The sequence below is a fragment of the Epinephelus fuscoguttatus genome, linkage group LG4 (assembly GCF_011397635.1).
Source record: "Epinephelus fuscoguttatus linkage group LG4, E.fuscoguttatus.final_Chr_v1".
In the NCBI taxonomy this organism is placed as follows: Eukaryota; Metazoa; Chordata; class Actinopteri; order Perciformes; family Serranidae; genus Epinephelus; species Epinephelus fuscoguttatus.
In genome coordinates this window covers 29,942,284-29,963,151 of record NC_064755.1, presented here as the reverse complement: position 1 = coordinate 29,963,151, position 20,868 = coordinate 29,942,284, and the positions used below count along the sequence as shown (strand labels likewise).

At 41.1% G+C, this 20,868-nt stretch overlaps 1 protein-coding gene across 13 annotated transcripts in view; it reads right to left on the bottom strand.

The window, feature by feature from the left end:
• LOC125887176 (pleckstrin homology domain-containing family A member 5-like) overlaps positions 1–20,868 on the bottom strand; it is a 116,012-nt gene that overhangs the window by 42,285 nt on the left and 52,859 nt on the right. For 7 of the 13 annotated variants that reach the window (XM_049573805.1, XM_049573807.1, XM_049573808.1 and 4 more), the window contains exons 4-5: positions 9,972–10,055; positions 5,275–5,313 (exon numbers count right to left, since the gene is read on the bottom strand). In XM_049573805.1, coding sequence (XP_049429762.1) covers positions 5,275–5,313; positions 9,972–10,055 — 123 coding nt within the window. The remainder of the gene's footprint in view (positions 1–5,274; positions 5,314–9,971; positions 10,056–20,868) is intronic. The other 6 variants (XM_049573806.1, XM_049573816.1, XM_049573817.1 and 3 more) reach the window with 1 other exon arrangement.

The following is a 20,868-nucleotide window of genomic DNA, read 5'->3' as shown; positions in this document are numbered from 1 at the left end:
AACCCTGCACTGCGAACTCCCCCAGCTAACCTGCCTGTTTGATGAATGAACTAAGGTTCATGGACTTCACATTATGTGGTACCATTCAGGATAAATGAGGCTCTCATTATATAATCAATCCATTTGTGCATCATCTACATGCAAATTTCCATCCATCCTGTACCACCTAGATCAATTGTTCAATCTATCCATCTGTTAGAGACGAAGACAAGACCACTGACAGTCCAAAAAAGGAAACTCAGAGTCAATTTAGAGACGGTTTAACAATTCAGACTCCATGCTGTTAAACTCAAGGTGCACAAACACGAAAAGGGATCACAAGGGATAACATCAGCTCAGCTCACAACAGCAGGCAACACACACAGGATGTTCATTCCCGTGCAGCACAGTGACAGATCTGTTACTACCAAAGACAGAACAATGACAATCACAGACTGACTCTGTCTTACCTGTACTTAGAGGAAAAGTTACATGCTTGTTACGAGGCAAGACTGAGCAACATCTAAACATTATGTACTTCAGATCTTGTGGTTGTTAAGTCATTAAGAGCATTTCATACTTGGAAGAGAAGTTTTCTTATCGTCAGAGTTGACTGGCTGGCTTATGTGACTGGTTTTTGTGTGGCGATGACTCATCAAGGAAGTCATTGGGTGGACAAGTGGGTGACTAATGCACTCTCCAGTTGAAGTGCACACAATTTTCATCTCACTACTCCGAAATAGCTGCTTGTGCAGAGTGATAAGTAGCCACTGAGATTTGCCATCTTCTCCATCTAATGATCTTGCTCAAGAAAATGAGTTCCTGGGATTTTCAGCACTTCCAGTGACAGGCCAAATCCTAAGTGAACCATAATCAATGGTGTGTCGACCTGCACGAAAAACATTAAGGTCTGGAGGGGTGGGGAAAGTGGACCGACTTTGTTGTGAGAGAGATGTTGCTTTATTTGATGCTCAATTTGGCCAACAAACTATTTGCAGGCTCTGAGCTGCAGTGTGTGTATGTGTGTGTTGGGGTTTGGTTGATAATTACTTTGGGCCTGATAATCAATCTGCGAGCAGTGAAATTGAAAAGCAGTGGGTCTGTCAAATTGGCTGCTTTAGTGCAAGAGCTGGCCTGTGTCTCCAGGCAGATAGAGAACAATGGGAGAAATGATGCTGCTTTACAGTCCTCATGCACTTAAAATATCTAAAGCAGTACAATAGATTTTGTAGTTCGGTGAAAAATAATCATCCACAATTTTTTTTTTTTACTGTACTACTCAAAATTAGACGATAAAATGAAAAGCAACACTGTGAAAAGAACATATAATAACGACATCAGGGCTGCCCCCCGACAGTGGACCAAACGTTAGTTGACCAGAAAGGTCATTAGTCAGCAAGATTTCATTGGTTGCTTGGTCGCAGAAAAAACAAACAAAAACAACAACAACAACAAAAAAAACAAAACCATTAAACTCGATTAGGAGCTGCGCCCTGTCAAAATAAATCAAAACCTTAATTTGAAAGGACAGACACAGGAAGAGGCCATGCTCAGCAGTCAGATGTTACAAACCAATCACAGTCGACACAACTGATAAATACAGACAAGTTGATCATGTTAGTGCAGGGCTACCCAGAGTTTACATCTGCTCCACGGGCAACAGGCCTACACACTTATAAACAGTGCCTGGAAGAAGATCAGCTCTGCACTCAGGATTTCAGGTAAATAGGCTATATGGTGCTTGTTAAGGTTGCTTAGAAACTTCTGACGCAAGCTGCCGCCACTCTCCTGAAAGCTGACACAAAAAAGGCACAAGAGTAGCACCCAGGCCACACAGGCTAGTTAATAACATGTCGGGCAGGAAATCCAAAGTGTGGGATCATTTTGAGAAGGTGAAGGACGAACCCAAGGTGATCCGTAAACTCATCTTCATTGGTCGACTACAAACATGACGCATCATCTGAAACATGTCAGTAGCTACATGCCCATTAGCCACTTAGCACAATCATTACTGCTTTGCCGACAGCGTCATTAACAGGCGGCTCGCTCAGTGTGTGACGTGCACTTGTAGATAAAATATAGGCCTATATTAATGAAGGTTCATTAGTACGGTTTTGTATTTCTCTGTAATGTAGCACAGTGTTAACAATGTTACTGATACTGTTCTTTCTCACACCTTCAACTCAAACCATTGTGTTGCCCCGCCCAAAATATATCATTTAGTAATTAAACTAGTATCTGAACATGCAGGCGACTAGTTGACTAATGGCCCTGACTATTTGTCAACTCGGAAAATTCTTGGTTGGGTGCAGCCCTCTGTTCACTATAACAAACAAACAAAAGCAGAAAATCCTAACAATGAAGCTGCAAGTCGGTTACTTCTGGCATTAGTGCTCAAAAAACAACCTTAACAATTAATCAGTTATCGAAAGAGTTACTAACTAATTGATCGATTGATTAATTGACTGTTCCCTTCAGCACTAGTTTCCACTCACATCTAGTAGGCTTGTTTCAATTCCAATAACTAAATGAAATCCTGTGCCAACACAAACGGTTGTAAATACAGAGAATGAAACCTTGATAATGTAAATTTTACTCTTCAAAGCATTCCCCGTCTGGGCCTCTCCGGATTTTTCTCCACCACTTAGAGTAAACATAATGCGCACATGGGAGGTAGACCACCAAATGCTTCACATCTATATTTCAAATGAAACTTTATTCTAATCTGCTTTCTGTAAAATGTTCGCACACCATGCTGTTTCGAGTGTCTGTCTGCTTTAAATTACTATTTTCTTGTTTAGCTCGGTGCTCGTCTCCAGACAGCACTAGCTCACAAAGGATATGACTGTGATGTATGAACAAAGTACTAGTTGTAGCAAAATACCAGAGCCAAAAAACAACCATCTTTGTTTTTTTACCACGGCTAAATGACTACGGCAAAGTCAATAAATCTCAAATCAAAGCCTGAAAGGCCCCAAAAACAACATTTAATTACTAGATCTACCTGCAAAGCCGGGAAAAGGGACTTGCTGGCTTAGTTCATGTGCAAGCAATAAAGCGTGGGTTTGCCCGAGCATCAATCTGCGAAGAGACACTGTGGACAGGTTGCATGTCCATCACAGGGTCAACACACGGGCCCACATATCAAGGCTAACCCACATGCATTAAAGTGTCACATCACTGCCCAGTCCTGCATGGATTTTGTGTGCCTGTGTGAGTCTGTGTGTGCAAAAAGAGTGAGGGGATTACACTGCCACTGAAGCTTGGCGCTCTAAGCACACTGGGGGGAAACGCTGAACTGAGCGGCTGAGGGTGCATTTTAAAATGACCACACAGCATTTCTAAAGAAATAAGGGTGCTTTCAAACACTTTTGTTAGCCCGTGAACCTGACCTCTATCTTTTTTCACCAACAAAGGACTAGAAGATCAGGCAAGCAAATGCAGATCAAGATATCACGGTATACATTCGTCACAGGTTCAGAGATGCAGCGCAGCACAGAGCTGGGTGATAAACCAAAAATGTACAGAATAGATACCATCATTATTCACCAAAGTAATTTGATTCATGTCGCTGTGTTCTTTGCAAGTGTGATGCTTTCAAGAGCTGCCTCCTCGAAAAACTCCAAATTATCACTTTGGCTCTAAATTGTGTTTCATATCAGGCAGCACAGAACATCAGTGCTGATGCTAAAACTTTGATGGATTAGCATTTTTAAAACAAGACTGTTCAGTAGATTTTGTTATGCAGATGTACAGCTGTCCTGTAGGCCTGATGGTAGCTACAAAAAATATTTTCAATATTGAACTGTATTTGTAGTAGTAGTAGTAGAAGTAGTTGTAGTAGTTGTAGTTTAGCAGTAGTAGTAGTAGTAGTAGTAGTAAGGGCCTGTCCCAATACCCACACTTGCCCTATAAACACCCACTTGCACTTGGTTGTGCGTGTTCACGTTTAGGCTAGTGGTGTCCCAAAACAAAACTGATGTAATGGAAGTGGTTTCCAACACTTAAAACCCGCCCTAGATTCCAATGGAGCCCCGACCCATACTTTCAACAAAGTGGAAGTTGAAATTTCCCAGAACACCTTGCAAAGTCAGCAACTTCGGCAAGTTTTGGAAAACAATTTGTTACTATATGATCGGAATATAGGCTATACAAACAACAGATGGTTGGACTAGGGTAAACTCATCAACAACACGGTTGAACACAGCGTCAAAATATTTCAACAAATCGACTTACCCGAGCAAAATCGATCAGAACTAGAAGACGTCTTAGGCGCCTCCTGTTTTTAGCATTTCTTCTCTGTTGATTCATCAGACGGAGAAGAATAAGCATAGCACATGCCACAACACAAGCATTGGAGCCGGCATTTTCATTGCGTCACTACTACGCGTGATGTATGCCTGCATGTTGGCCATGCCGATTTGCATTAAGTGGTGTCCTATTTCTTAGGGAAAGATCTCTACCCTAATATTTCTCACTTCCCTCATCAAGGGTTATCTTGCAAACGAGGGCATTCAATACCAAGTGGAGGAATTAAGGGGTAGAAATGGGACAGGCCCTAATAGTAATAGTAATATTAGTAGCAGTAGTGGTATTTATATTTTTATTCACTTCTTCAAGTAACAAGTAAAATTGTAAAACATGATATTGATTTTGTCACATCACCCAGCTCTGGGATAGCAAAGGAACAGACAGAGTCAGGACTCTTACCTGCGTACACGTAGCCTGTACATCCATAGGGGACAGAGCATGAAGGGGTGTTCACAAAGTCAGAGATTTTGACAGTTTGTCAAAACAAACACGTTAGCTGTGTATCTGCACAGAGTGCACAATGATTGAACTTTCTGATGCCTTTTCACTCATTATAAACCTTTTGTTCGGATCCTACAACCAAACAATGAGCATATTTTTGCTTGCTTCCTGGGAAATCAGTAAAATTGCCAACAAAGTGAACTGAATGTCAGGAATACAAAAGATTTGTCCAAAAGCTCAGCTTTCATCGAGCATGTACAACTTGACCTTCAGCTCAGGAGAAGTGAGTAATGATCTCCCTGCGGTTAGTTGTTCATTAAGGTTTAGATGAACACAACAAGCGGTTCAGACAGTAAAGTGCACCTTACAAGACTTTGGAATGCAAATGCATAACAGGTCATCAGGCAAAACATCATTCAAAACACCCACAGTCTGTTATTAGTGTGCAACAACAAGGATTATTAACACACAGACATGTTTTACATAAAGAAAACAAAAGGTGGAGAACACACAGCTGTCCATTTGCACCTAATAGTGAATTACCTGCTAAATGCTGGGTGACACAATTTCCCACAATTCACACTACAGAAACAGAGGAAAGACAGATTTGTTGAGAGTGAAAGTTCAGATGTTTTGACCAAGGAGGGGTTTGAAAGACTCGGTGTACAGTGGTAGTTTATTGTGTTGTTATGTTCACTGTATGATAACCATCTCAGAAAATATTACGGTTTCACGGTATCACAGTATTATAGAATTATTATTATCAGTCAGAATAATGAATGAAAACAGAAGGATTAACTTTAATTGATCAAACATTTTATAACTATAATTGAAACTTGAAACCATTTTTAATTGAAGTATGTGTAAAGAGTCTTGAAAATAACTAAATTATGGTTGAGGTTCTCCTTCCAGTTGCATTTCTTTTCCAGTATCGCAGATTCATATCATGGTATACCTTAAAACTGGTATATCGATGCGACCCTAGATTGTACTTCAGAGGGTAATATGGATAAAATCTCTTATCACAGTAATGTAATTTTATATTGCATTATAAATACATGTGGTAATAATAGTATATTTTCATGGATATTAATTGACGAAGTGTTTATAAATACAAGAAACTAGCACCTTAAGTGGTCTAATACACTGAAATATATTAAAGGGAAAACTACCACAGCATAAACTGCATGGAAAAAACGTTAAATCATTTTTACAGCATCTCAAATTGTCCTATCACCCAAACTGAATTACACTGAACACCATGCTCTTGAAATAAGTTTTATTATTGCAGACGTGGTCAGATCATGTTTTGGTAAACATGCATTACATGTCAGTTCTACAAATACCTCCTGTCAGCTTGCACATAGTCATGCGGACCACTAAAAATAGGCCCAGACATGCACAGTAATGACAGTAGAATGCTGTGGCATTCACCGAGGTGGGTAAAGCCACTTGTCAAAGTCAAGTCAAAGGACCTGAGCCATGACTCCAGCTTTAACTCACACATCACAGCATAGCTGAGAACATAAGCATGACTGACAGATGTAATGTAAAACTTTCATAACCCTTAAGCAATGTTAAAGCAGATTAGGAGAGCCTAATGCACAAGTAATATCTTAAATTAGTCTCAGTAACAACACAGTGGCATCAGCACTGTGTGTTCCTACCATGCTGTTATCCAACTGTGGGCTGTGTACCAGCTCCACTTTCACAAAACTAAACTGACAGACTGAACCTTGAAGTGGAGTCAACATTAACTGTGACAAGGGCAACAAGACCCAGGCATCACTGATGTGTCTGTTGTGGTTGTGTCCAAGGTCCAAGCAGTTTTGTTTATCTACAAAACATTTTAAGGATGTGCTAGAGTAATTTTTTACTGAGCAGATGATTGAGCGGAATCAATTATCCTTAACGGTGTATGGAACAGCTACACTATATTCGCCTCTCTTTAGCCTGTTGCTTTTCCACTGAAGGCTGCCCCACACTCTCACAATTACGCAATTCAACATGGATGCGTGAAGTTTCAAAGACTGGGATAAAACTGGAGTCTTAGAGTAGAAAATAATCTGTTAACTCAAAACTAATCCATCATACGAATTATTCATACGTCCTTTTTAGCTGTTTTGTTTGTGTGTTTGTGTTACTTGTATATATCTTAAGTTGGGTTGAGTTTCTTTAGATGCTATACTAGACTGTGATGATGATCATGCCAAATTTAAATCAAATTTTGTGTTTTGGGTTTACTTAAAGTGCAGAGCAGATTAGGCAGTGATTTCCAGCCTGGCCTCTTTATCCCCGTGGCGGCTTAAATCCGTCTTTGCCTTTTATTACTCGTCCAGGGTGAAGACTTCCCCCCTTATTTCTTTTGCTAAAACAGAGCCAACTGTTGAAAATGAAAATGCACTGTAATAAACTTAAAAATAACACTGAGTCAAGTAGCGGGTTTATCACTTTGATGCTGCTTTCCCAAAGTTGACCTCCAGCACATCTGATACTCATTTTGCAGATTATCATACGACAGCAAAGCACTAATTGCTAAATTAGATATCATCTTGCAGCAGCATGTTGAGCCTCTCAGAGCGAAAAACAGCAGAGATGTGAGAGTAACACAGTGAGGGGAGGAATGTGTCAAGAGAGTGCAGTGTGACAGTTCTGGCACAACAAGCCTCCTCACAACCATTTTCCAATTATTCTATCTCTGCCGAACAAAATGCAGCTCATAAGAGTTTGGTGAGACAAAACAGCTCAATATATCATATTCTAGTAAAACTAGGATTTTCATTTCTAAGCCACATTTTGGAAAAATGCTGAAACCGGTGCCCATGCTGAGCCATCAGGGAATTCGTGCTCCACTAGTTATTGGACTTTGGCCATAATTTCCCACATGGGAGTAAAATTTCATGGCTTGAAGCAGAACATATTTCAATCAGCATCAATTGCTCAATAAAATAAGTGACACCAGTTGTGCTGACATCACTTCAGCGCAATAATATAACATGATGGAGAATCTGCTATGACAGGGTGGTTTCTGAAGGAAGTGAGAAACTGAGTGGAGCCGACACAAGTTGCACAACATTAAAGCTGTAGTTTTTGACGTATCTGCTGACACTGTCACTGCATCCACACAGTAGTACATGAGACACATAGCCTGTGACAAAAACTCCTGGTCCTCTGTCTCCTTGTAGTGCTTCTAATGGGGCTCACAAGAATCCACTATGATTTAATGAAAACAACCAATCAGTGCCGAGGAGTCTGTCAACAATGTCAATCACTGCTCGTGAACTGTGGTCAAACTGTCAAACTAGGCAGCACTGATCAAAAATGAATCAAGATTCTGTTACTGTGTTACCTATTTCATGCCTCAAATAATTTCAGAAGCATATTTTAGTGTACTGTTTAGCTGTGAAATGAGAAAGTTAGTTCCCAAACCAAAAACTGTCGACTAAGTAGAGCAAACGTTCTCATTTTACAGCTAAACAGAAAAGTACGGGTGCTTTCATACCTGCCCTGTTTGGCTCGATTCAATCGAACTCAAGCTCATTTGCCCATTAATGTGGTTTGTTTAGGCAGGTGTGAACACAGCAATGGCACTCGGGTGTGCACCAAAACAACTGGACCAAGACCCATTCCTGTTACAGATGAAGTCTGGTGCGGTTAGTCTGTGGTGAGAACGTGTTCCAACCTTGACCTGAACCAACTGCAGTCACATGACACATTGTTTGGGTTAAACATGAGCATGTTACAGTCCTGGAGGATTATTAATGTGCACCTCCTCCTGTACTGCCTTAATATGCACATTCAGCACATCCAATGCATCAAAACAGTTTTGTTTTCTAGTTGGAGCCGCGCCTCGTTTTCAAACTGTATGGTTTGCCTTTAATGAACAACGCAAGCAATATTATACGCGATGACCAGCACTAAAATCAACCTGCATAGTTGTCCCTCCAAAGTGTACTCTTCAACATTTTGTTTGCTTCCTGGATTTTTCCCACCTAGAAATTCTGACGGATAAAGAGCAGCTTTCTCGCACAAGGCATTTTATCTGGTCCGCCTGTAAATGCTGACATGAGAACACGAACCAACTCTAGGTAATTATGCAACTTTGTAACAACATTAGTCCCTGATTCAGACCAAAGCAAGGCAATTCTAGGTCTGAAAGCACCCTAAAATATGTTTCTGAAAACATCTGAGGCGAGAAATAGTCAGTGCAGGAACAGAATCTTGATTCATTTTTGATCAGCACTGCCTAGTTTGACAGTTTGACCGCAGTTCATGCACATAAGAGACTCCTTAGCTGTGATGGATTCTAGCAAATACCACACGAAGCACTAAGAAGAAGAGGAGCAAGATTTTTTCACAGACTGTCTGTCTAATGTACTACTGTGGGGATATAGTGACAGTTTAAGCAAATATGACAAAAACTCTTTTTTTTTTTATAAAAGTTACCGACTGTAGCTTTAAGCTAAGATGGTTAGGGTGGTAGATGTGGGAAGTGTCATGGTGTGGGTTGTGATGCAAAAGTCTAGCACATGTATATTTAGCACACTTACGGACAGGAACATGGAAGTAAATTTAAGTGGGATTCTGCGAAGGAGGCCAAAGTGGGAGTACTGATGACTCCTGAGATGGAAAGAAACTGACTAAGTGTAGCCTGACAGATCGGAGGAGTCCTTCTCCTTGAAGTGAAAGTTCAAGATGACTGGCCTCTGATCCAGTCATGTGGGCAGACATGTGATTGTTGTTGTGCTGGAAGCCGTGTAGATGATCACATGGATGTAACACTGTTGGGCGACATATCTTTATACTTATGACAACCGAAAAGGCCACGACCTCTTGTGCAGGTCAAAAAGAGGGACGGATTGTGAATCACTGCATTCCCACTAGTTGATGTATGCCTGATACAATGGCTTTTTGTGTCAGCCCTTAGCATCAAGGGCTGGCAATGACACAGCAATTATGTGATAAATAAAACCTGTTAAATAATTTGAGTAGTTTCTCAAAAGTGACATTTATATTCAGGGGGTTCGTTCTTACTTCTTAGGAATTTGTTTATGAACATAAATAAATGAAGAACCGCTGACTGGAAGAGGTTTTGAACTGAGAGGGCAGAACTGCAAATAGAGGGTAGCAGGGTGCAGACTTGTGCAATGTTGCCTCACACATTAGGAGTTGCAACAGCATACTGTAGTGCTCAAAAATGCTACCCAGTGGCATTCTGAAAGCAGAAACAAGAGACTTACTGTTCGTTGACGACAAAGATGCAGTTGTCTTGCGAGGGTAAGCTTGAGACAGGATGCTTGCAGGTCACCTTCCGCTCATTGTGACTATTTAGGAAAGAGAGGGGAAAAAGGGGAGAAAAATAAGAGTGATCAATGTTAGAAAGCACTACCAACACGTCAGTCAAAGTAAGTGCATCAATAATACTTCATCTATCTTTAAAAACTGTGCATTGACATGCCGTTTATTGGACTGAAAACCCAAACATGTTTTCAAAGAGCTGCAGCAGTAACGGCTTGAGGGAACTCTTCACATGCAAAACATGAGAGCGGCTGAGGTAGTGTTTGTATTGGCTGAGTAGGAATGGGAATACTGAGTGGAGACAGAACAGCTATGGAAATAATATTAGCAGGCTGTGCCAAAGAAGATTTTCATCAATCAAAACGCTGGTCCAAGCTGTAGAACTGAAAGCTGGTCCTGCCAAACACACTGTACATTGGGTCAGTGTGACACAAGAACAAGCATGGCAGTGGGACTGTCACGATGATTATGTTATCAACTTATCCTACAACATATGGAATGACCTTGATCATTTTGCTGCCCTTGATATTGCCTGTTGTGTTTACATGTATGTTTACATGTATGTTTGCTTACATAACAAAGTCACCAGCATTTTGGCCAACATGTGGCCAGAGTAAAGAGCTGGATTTTCCTGACCCTTATAAGACTTGGGCGCAGCCAATGTCCCCCCTTTTGCCTCTCTACCCTATATTTCAGAAGAAAAATGAAACAATACTCCAAAGACAACACAGCAGAGCTTACCTGTAGCCTCATCTGCACTTTCTGAGTGGAAGAGGCACAGGTCAGACAGTCGTTAGCTTGCCAACCCCTGACAACAAGCCAAAACATCTGTAGATCGTGGTTCTACTCTCCTACAACTTCATTCTCCACCCCATAAATCCACCAGCAAACCACCCAGCTCCCAGGCCGGCAGTACATGAGCCAGATAATGGAGGTAAGTGCAGTGTTCTTGGAGCTTCACTAAGCTTTTCTATTAGTCACAAAAGGCAACACTTGGTTTAGTTTCCGAATGTAGTAGCATCAAAATAGTAATTTTAGGCTTTCCTATAAAGGTTCTTTCATATTATACACTCATTCATTCATTTTCCATAGCCACTTATCCTTATCACGTTCACACCTACAGGCAATTTAGAGTCACCAATCAACCTAACCTGCATGTCTTTGGATTGTGGGAGGAAGGCAGAGTACCTGGAGAAAGCCCACGCTGACACGGGGAGAACATGCAAACTCCACACAGAGGAGGTTCCCCATCCTGGGGTTCAAACCGCCCAACCTGGGTTCAAAAAAGGAACCCCCTTGCTGTGAGGCAACAATGCTAACCACTGCACCACCACGCTGCCAATTTTAAATATGCTTTCTTGAATATCTTAACAGGTGTTAGTCACTTTTTTTAAAATATGTTATATATTTGTTTCATCTTCTAATTCAAATATCTGAATATTCTTAAGAATTAAAAGTGAGTTGCTCTTTGAAAGGGTGTACTTGCATTATTATGCTATCATCGTTATGTCAGTAGCAAACAATGGTCTAGAAATAACAAGAATATCAATTATTACAATTACTTCTGGGACAATTAATGGTCCAACAAAAGAAGTTATTGCGACATGCCTACATGGCACATGAAGAACAGAAATACCCCAAGACAAGACAAAGTATGACATTAGGACCCCCAAACAAAAGCAGAAAGGTGATACAAAGGGTCCACAGCAAAAAATACCTCCTACCTTTTCAAATAAGAGCACTAGAGCTTTAGCCGTTACAACAAAGAATACACAAGAGGTAAAAGCACTAATTAGACTGAGATCAGTTTATGCCAAACTCAAAGCCTATTGCACCTTCAACAAAACATAAAAATTACCAAAATCTACAGGCTGCAGCAGAGCATCCTACACTCAGCATCTAATGACAGAGGTACAGGAGGTGCCACCCACTCATCTTGTTGGCTAATTACAGCAGCCCACAGTCACTTCCACCCTAACGTGATTAGAGCACCAGGACACAGACCACACAGTCTTTTGAGAGGAGCTGTCCAAAGACTGGGGCCTTCACAACAACAGCATCAGCTTTCCAGTAAAGTAGAGCCTGGTTAGTGTTGTGTGTGTCTGAATAGCCTGGAAGAGGAAGTCTCTAAATTTTCCAGTAAGAATGACAAGCGTCACTGTTTCTCACTATTACTGGTGCTGAATCAAGTTTTTGTTTCAGTGTTGTCATTGGTACAGTGACTCTGCTGCTAAATTAGCTCAAGATCCAGATCCAGTTCATCAGCTTCATATGTCATCACCTCCAGAGATGGAAATTCAATGGTTATTTGATTATACTGTCAGTGAGTTACACCGATGGGAGGTTCAGTAGCAGTAGGGTGTTATGTTATCGATATATTAATCAAATATACTGACAGCAGTAACCATTAAACAAGACATTAGATGATATGAGTTGCATGAGCTGCAGTGTCAACAACACTCTTCAAAGCTACTACTCCCTTTACTGGACAGTTATTCTATATTTCAGCTCAGTCAGGCTGAACTATAAACAACAGAAAGTCAAGCTACAGCCCAAAAATAACAGTTTTTAAACATGGGGTACTCGTGTACTGAAAAGAGTGAATACCGAGCATGAAATGGGGGGTTTAGTTTCAGTTTAGCCTGGAGAGCAACAGTCTCCACAGCTCTGGTCTATAATTACTGGAGGCACTGTTGGCAGCAGAGCACTCTGTGCGGTCTTTGGGCAGACCAGCGGCACCATTTTTCTTTGGTATCCCTTCACACATGCCTATACTGCTCTGCACATAGGTTGGCTACAGATTTGGGAGAAGAAAGGAAGTCTGGATAGGTATTTATGTACACGGTAGTGGGATGAAAGAATGATGTTATGCAGGACTGTGGATGGGATTCAATAATCAGTTCCAAACTATCCAATACTTGAGAATCTTTTAGCTTTGATACTCTTAAAGCATGCACCGCAAGTTTGCTTTCATGTGGTACTTCAGCCAGAGCTAAAAGAAAGAGAGGTTTAAATGTAAGGGTGCATTTTGCTGACCTATTAGTTGGCAATGCACGCCATTTCATTAGAGAAAAGTGTTTGATACATCCTAGGTTATTTAAAAAATAATGATTCAATTATAGCAAATCCCTCCACTGTATATACTTTGGTATTATCTCTATAGAGTGACTGCTAATGCATCCATAAAGAACTGTCTGCTGTAATAACCCCATATGGGTACACTGCCTTCACTGCAATAAAGTGGAGTGATGTATTATGTTCCCGGGTGTGGAATGTCAAGCAACCTAGAAACTAAGCAAAAAGGGATCTGCACATATGCATATTTTTAATCTTGCTTAGGAATATCATTACATTTTCAAACAAGTAATAACTTTCTGTGCTGACCCTGAATCAGATAACTTTGTGTCATTTGGAAGGATAGATAGTACTGCCATTGCCACTGCTGCTCGATGCAGTTTTCAGTTGCCTTCAGCTCAGTATTTTGGTTTGGCAATCCAAAAAGTGAGGTTCCAGCAGCTCTAAATGATGGTAGAGTACTGTAAGCATGTGCTCTCAGCACACAAGCTCACACAAGTCAATATCACACCACTTGCCAAATCAAAAATGGCAAAGTAAACACAGACAAAACAAGTCAAGCATCTACTGTAGCTAACCAAAAGCCAAAGAGAGACCAAGACATCTCTCTCAGAAGTAGGGAGACCAAACCCAACCAAGGCTACGGGTAGCTACAAAGCTCATTTACATACAACAGAGAGACAGCACATACTCAGTCTATAGGCCTTTTTACACAAAGATCCCGCATTAATACCACAACAAAGTCCCTTCATTACACCAGCTTTGCTTTTTTACACAGAACCACACAGCGCCACCATAATGCCCCGCCAGTGTGTGATGTAAACAGCAATCCAACATTCCAGAAGCAATGGAGGCGTGACGGCATGTGTAACTAAACAGCATCGGCCTCTGATGACATATAACATACGTATCAGCCAGGCAGGGACTTCCAAACAATTACAACAGGCTAACAGGGCAATAACAATCTTTTCTATCCCTGTTGTATGGTGGCTGATTTCGTTCTCTGCTTGGAGGGTAAGGAGCTACTGGAGCTCACTGTCTCCCCACTGTGCGGATATTTTTGGTTGCTATTCTTCTTTCAGTTAGCTGCTAACTGCTTCTAGCTGCTTTTTAAATCTCTCGACACTGAGTTGCAAGCATAATACATCATCCAGCCACTTGTCCTGTCAGCTCACACTTTTACACAGATGTAGATTTGGCTCTGTTGCCACCTCTGCTGCAGGTTTAAGGGTTTAAAGGCAAAACAACTCCACTCCCTATTCTGTGTTCTTATCTTTAATACAGAATGGCGAGGTGGAATAACGGCGTAACTTTCCAGTTTTGAACAGGCTGTGTAATAAGGGCTGGCACTAAAAGATGGCTGATGCCCATGTAGCTCTGTTTCTTTTTCTGCTTCTAGCAGGTGTTTGCTAAAATATTAGCCAAAGGAACTTGATACTGGAACTTGGCATTGGCCCAAAACACCATGATTAAAAGAAACCCCCCATTAGCAACACCTGTCTCTGATGGGACACTGGGTCAAAATAGATATTCTGACTGATGTGGGATCACAGCAATTTGGAAATGTATTTTCTGGAGCACTGCATTAGATGGCTTTTTGATATTTGTTTGATAACCTGCCTCGTGAATCCTGATCATGTATCCCCGCCAGTTCACAAGTACTAAAGCTCATCCTGCCCACTGACCTCCCTGTGCAGAGGGCAGACATACTGTCAGGGTAATTTCCACTTTAAAAATCAATAAAATGTCACATCAAATTTATTTAAAATAAAATTCAATGTTTGACATCAAGCAACTGTTTCCACGCTACAAGTAGACAAACCTGAAATACAAAGGATGTAAATCGTATTGGCTAAATCAAAGTGTTCAAAGCTATCATGCTATATCATGCAAGCTATAATGTCACCTTCAAAATGAAGTTGATGAGGTTCTTAGGGTTACAACTACAAACTAAAAGGCCCTCCTGGCGCTAAGAAGGTTTATGCAGATGTGTTGACTGACACGTGTGCGAGGTCAGTGTTTTTAAGAGGGGGCTATGGGACATCAAAGAGTCCATATACCTATAAGGACGGAAGTTATTTGAGAAGGTCCTTAACATTCCCAACATGATCCATGTGGTATGGGAAGACAGTGAGTTCTTGAAAGTCAGTGGAAAACATGGGGGCTATGAAGCAACACGATTGCTGTGGTTGTGTGTAGGCCAAAATTGGCAGGATGAGTAACAGCAATACATGTTTTCCTGTTAAGTAGAAAAATCTCCTTTTGGACAACCTACAAAAGTAGACCATGACAGTCAGTGGATGTCCCCTTTTGAACTACACTTAAAGCTATTTTGCTATCCTATTGAAATTTTACAGTAGGGACATTTCGCATGTGACAGGCTTGACGCTGCTGACGAAAAGGATGAAGGCATCCCACATTGCAGTAACGGATATTATTCACAATCTCTTTCACTGCCTCCACATGACATCAACACGGTAGCTGATTGCAAATATGACAGGATTATACTGCAAAACAATTATTGACAGGATATGTGGGTTGGCTGCCTTGTCTCACACAACATAAGGGCCCTTTGAAAACATCACTGGATGATAATGTAATCAAAGTTGATTACAGGAGCCATTGTTACATCAAACTCAACTGATGCCGCACAGCTACCGGCTCAAAGACAAATCTCCTTTCGAGTAAACATGTTTTTCAAAGTACCTCTCTCTGCTAATCTTAGTTTACAACAGCATTTGTGATGGTCACACATGCTCAGGAGGATGTGGTCTGTGGTCACCACAGTCGAGATTAAGTCAGTATAAAATCACGGGGCTGTACCGTAAGGGGAGCATATGGTAACATTTCTGCTTAAGTAGAGGGCAAAAACATTGTATTCCCTTCGTTTAGGTCAAAATTTCTTGTTTTCCAGAGGGAGATGTTGATATATTGGGTGGGTAGGGGTGAAGGGCACCAGGAGGTTCTTTGCCTCTTGACCTCATATTTTAAAGTGAGGAACTGGGAGCGGCAGCAAGAACTGACCACCCTGTCGTGAGGAGTGTTTTCAGGACTGTCCTGTCCACAATAATTAGCAGTGAGCCTCAGTAATGAAGAGCTTAAGGGGCTGGGGGTCAGCACCCCACAGGCTTAGCTTTTATTGTACTGGGTGGGTCTTTGATCCCCCACTCCCCTTCCACTACAGTTAAACCACAACCAACTGAGAGGTTCCAAAAAGGAGCTTTACATTGGAGAGAAGGGGAAAGGTCTACGTGAGTTTTGACAAGGTATCGTTGGGATTTCACACCAGAGTTTGGGGGTTCCCCCCTGAAAGCTCCCTTATGTAATTATTTTACTTGAAAACTAAACCTGGGATTCAGATCTTTGCTCAATATATTTTTAAAGAAATGAGGTGGTGGCAAACATTTGGTTTAGCATTCCACCTTCACCGTGTCATCTCTGAAGCCAAAAAAAGCAGTTTAATGCTAATGTTGGACCATTTTCACTGAGAATTTATCTCTGATGTTAATTCAACAGTCTTAAGTTCATCAAAAACAAAGTTGTGAGAATGTTGAAGCTCTAAAATCATTGTCAAAAAGTCTGAACTCAAAACCACCTCTCCCTCAGCTTCTTTATTTATTTTAAAGTACAGAGGAGTAAAGCTATATAAGGAATGTCAGATCGGGACCCGTCAGCCCCTAAAGAGTCACTGTGGGGGTACCTACCACAATTACAGCCTTACATTGCAGAGGACAAACAGAAGATGGAAGAAACAATGAAAACACAACTTGTGGTTATTTGTTTTGTCAAAATGTTCAGTGTGGAGTGACTGTGCAAACTGAAGGGGATTCCCTCACGCTGAGTGGTGTCAAAAAACTAAAACAAATTTCATCATAATGAGTCTGAGCTGCTATAGCTAATTTGGATATGGGGGAGTTAATGAAAACAACTTTTAAAACCAACTTTGCAACTTCGCCTCTCTAATACCAAACAAGCAAATGGAAGAGAACCTACGCTTTATTAAATGGAAATGAGAGTGGGAGGAAGATTTTGACTCCTGTGAGAATTCGAGACACTAAATCACATCCATTTATAACTATCTGACCACTGTGAATTTTGTGCAGCATCAAGGAAACTGACTGGTTATCATCTTTGAATTAGGAGTTAGTTTCTTTGCTCTAAAGGCCTCTGACACCGGGGGCATTTTTTGTGCGATTAATTCACAAGTCAAAATATATTTTTGAACTCTTGTTTTTGTCAGGAGTACTTTCACACAGAATGTGAATATTACACAATGAAAAAGAGACGCATTTTCTCTCATGTTTCAGTCGATTTTCTGAGCTTTGTACTGCGAATAAAGACATCAACCGATCACATTGGGCACAGCCTATATGCGGAGGCTCTGTAGTCTGAACCAAGACGGCCAACTTTATTACTCCGTTCAATCTTAACAAAGGCAATGCATAGCAAACCCACTCCGTCTGTTCTTACCTTTTACAATGAAAGCCCTAGACATATACACTGCATATCTGTTTACCAGAGTGAACTCAGTTTCACTCAAAGCATTTCACTAAAAAGAAACTCAACAATGTAGCGTACAATAGCTTAGGCTATACAACAATTTACCTCAAACAGACTGCCAGTAGTTGTTGCAAAATCACATCAGTGCCAGTGTTGCAGTGTGTCAAAGACTGTTTCCCCAATGACATGTGTTTCCCCCTACCTGAACCTGAACCAACCTTGTCCCCAACCCTAAGCACCAAAGGGGACGCCACAAATTAACAGTAAACCTTTTTGACAGGGGTACAGACTTTGTTACAACATCGACAAACCTATTTGCACCAAAACCTTTTATCGAACAAGTGTTGCGACTATCGCTGCCCATGTGAACTGTTTAGAAGTAAAATATTCGCAGGTATTTTGTATGTTCACGCTGGTGTTTAAAGACCTTAACGCTTGATTTGTAGCTGCTGTAGATGAAAACAGATCAGCCAAATGCAGCATGTCTTATATTACAGGATCCTATTATCTGGAAAACAGTCCTGCTGCTACAAGGTTCAAGATCTGTGCTTTTAACTACTGCTTTTTAACTTTGGGAAACCTCAAGCAGAGGAAGCCATGCCTTTCTGTTTGTCCTCACAGCTCCTATGGATAAATGCTGCCTTACCACAGCAAATTTCTCCTAATTATCTTTAATTGAATGCCCTTCAAGCTGCTTCAAGACCTTTAGTGACTGGGCACCCCACTGTACAGACTGTACAGAAGTGAACAGCATAAGTCACAGCAATCAAGCACTCCAGCTTCCTTTCCCAAGGATATGATGTAATGACACATACTCAATGCAGCAGATGCTTTGATCACAACCCTCACAGCAGAAAAAGTGAGAAGATTTTAGCACACATTGCCCAGTGAGATCCCACCCTTATCCTAGCAGTGCTGAGCAAGTGAAATCAAACCAGCCTGTTTGAACCAGAATGCACGGCACACATTTCAGCTCTGCCTCCTTCAGCCCATATCCACATTATCACATTTAACTCTGCATGACTCTCTGCATTTACACATGTGACTTTTTGGTGACATTTAGAGCTAACTCTATGCTTGTACCATCATTGCCAAGATCACACGCAGTTTTAGGTACTTTTTAAATGCCAGTACATCACAGGAAAAGTCTACAAGAGTTCAGCAGGAAAACGTCTTGGTCTCTTAAACAAATCCAACCGCAAATCACCAAACAGAGCCTTTCAGCGATAATTAATTCTCTTGTTAATGCTCATAAATCTAATCCTATTACACAGGAAGGAACTTGGACACAACGTTAGGCAAGGCCAGCGACTAGTGAATGAATAAAGCTTCACATTATCAGGTGAGTATTCTTAACTAGCATTAAAAAAAAAAGAGTTGGCTGTGGTGGAACTCCTCAATACCTCACGGACATTGACTGGAGGTATGAATAGCCCGCCTCACAAAAGCTGAGCTGAATACGCAGAATAGGCAGTTTGTGAGTAGGCATGTGGGGGGCAGCAAGAGAAAAGACAAAAAAGACAAAACAGGGGCTTTGCAGTCCCCAAGAGGCCACATGAAATGCGGTGCGGCAACATGAAGCAATGTGCTGTCACAAAATGGCAATACCTGGACTTCAGTAGTGTCCGTAACTAATTCGGGTATATATATTAAGGAAATGTTGTGGAAAACTTGCATCATGCCGCAATCATTACGGAGAACACAGCCAGCAGCTTCAGCTGTGTGTGCCTGTTAAGCTTTGACTTTCACCTTAGACCTTTTTACTTAACCGCAGAAACAGCTGCTCATTCGGGCCACAAATCAGATTTTTTCCACAAACAATTCAATTAGCAGCCCCCTCAAAGCAGCTGTGACTGTGTGCAAAGTGTGTCAAGGTGACACAGCTGAGGGGGTGACTCAAGAATATTTCAGAGCCATGGAAACAAGCTGCCTTCTCAAGGAAAAAGAACACTGATTGAAAGAAGTGAAAAATTAGCATTTATGGAGACGATTCAGGAGGTTAAACTGCAGTGCGTTGCAGTCATGTGAAACCAAGCTTCACTGTGACCTTCTGACCAGAGGCCAGCATGATACAACTGTTCCTCATCACACAAAGGATTGGTTCCTTAAATGCCTATTTATAAAACAGAAATTCCAAACATTACGTTGCCCACGCAGTTTCTATCTTCACTTTCAATGTCTGCAAAACTCCCCTGGTTAACCATTCAATGTTCAATTTCAGGCTTCATTAAGGAAAGCAGCAGGCTAGCATTTAACAGGGCTTCATGGTACATAAGAAAAACATGGAAGAAACCCAAAGACAGAGTGTCAAAACTACAAAACACTACGACTGAATGTGTTTTAATGTGACACACATCACATTCTACTGTGTGGCTATGTAGGTCCATTGCAGGACAAAGAGCAGAAGCACCCAAAATAGTACTCAGACTCTTCTTATCAAGGTCATCTCCTTAAAGACATAGATGGATGAGAGGCTGGAAAGCTGCAGGCTTGTGGACTATTGACTAGTATTTTCTTAAGATGTGTTAAAGGGTTTCAAACACAACCTTCAGCTTTGTTTTACACCATTGTAGACTAAAAAGTGGGACAAAACAATTGCTTTCTTCATTCCTCTTTTCACCACACACTGAAGTAAAGAGGCAAATTAACTGAGAAGCATTTTAAATTCATGCAAAACTCAAAATGTTTCCATAAAAAAAAATGCCACACACACGAGCTTGTGTCATGCCCCAACTGAAATGTTCTTATAAAACGCATGAATATGCATCGGTGCTGCCATCAGACAAATTAAACATCTAGCAGTCGATCAAGAAACTGAGTACATATTGGAGGGCAACTTCTTCTTACATTCACATTCTCCTTAACTCAGTAAAAATACAAACACTTTACAAGGATGGCCTGAATATGGCCACCAGTGCATTGGCTGCATATGGGAGTGGACATTTCTCTGCAGTTTTCACCATCTCGCTGATTTATCACTCATGACTCAAAGCCTGAGATCAAATACGGCTCCACCCTCCTCTCCCCTTGATGTCTTCTGCTCAGCGAGTGCTGGGGCTGGACCAGCAGCCAATAACAGGGCATCTGTACATCTCCATTACTGCTGACCTGCTCTTTAATGACATCAGTGCCTCCCATATACAATTAATTTGGATAGCCCATCTTATTAAGTTTGTTCCATCTATCAAATATCTTTTATTGAATATTTCTTCCACTCAACAGCCAATCCAGCCAAAACCAGAGCATCTAAAAGGTCCGGTAAAG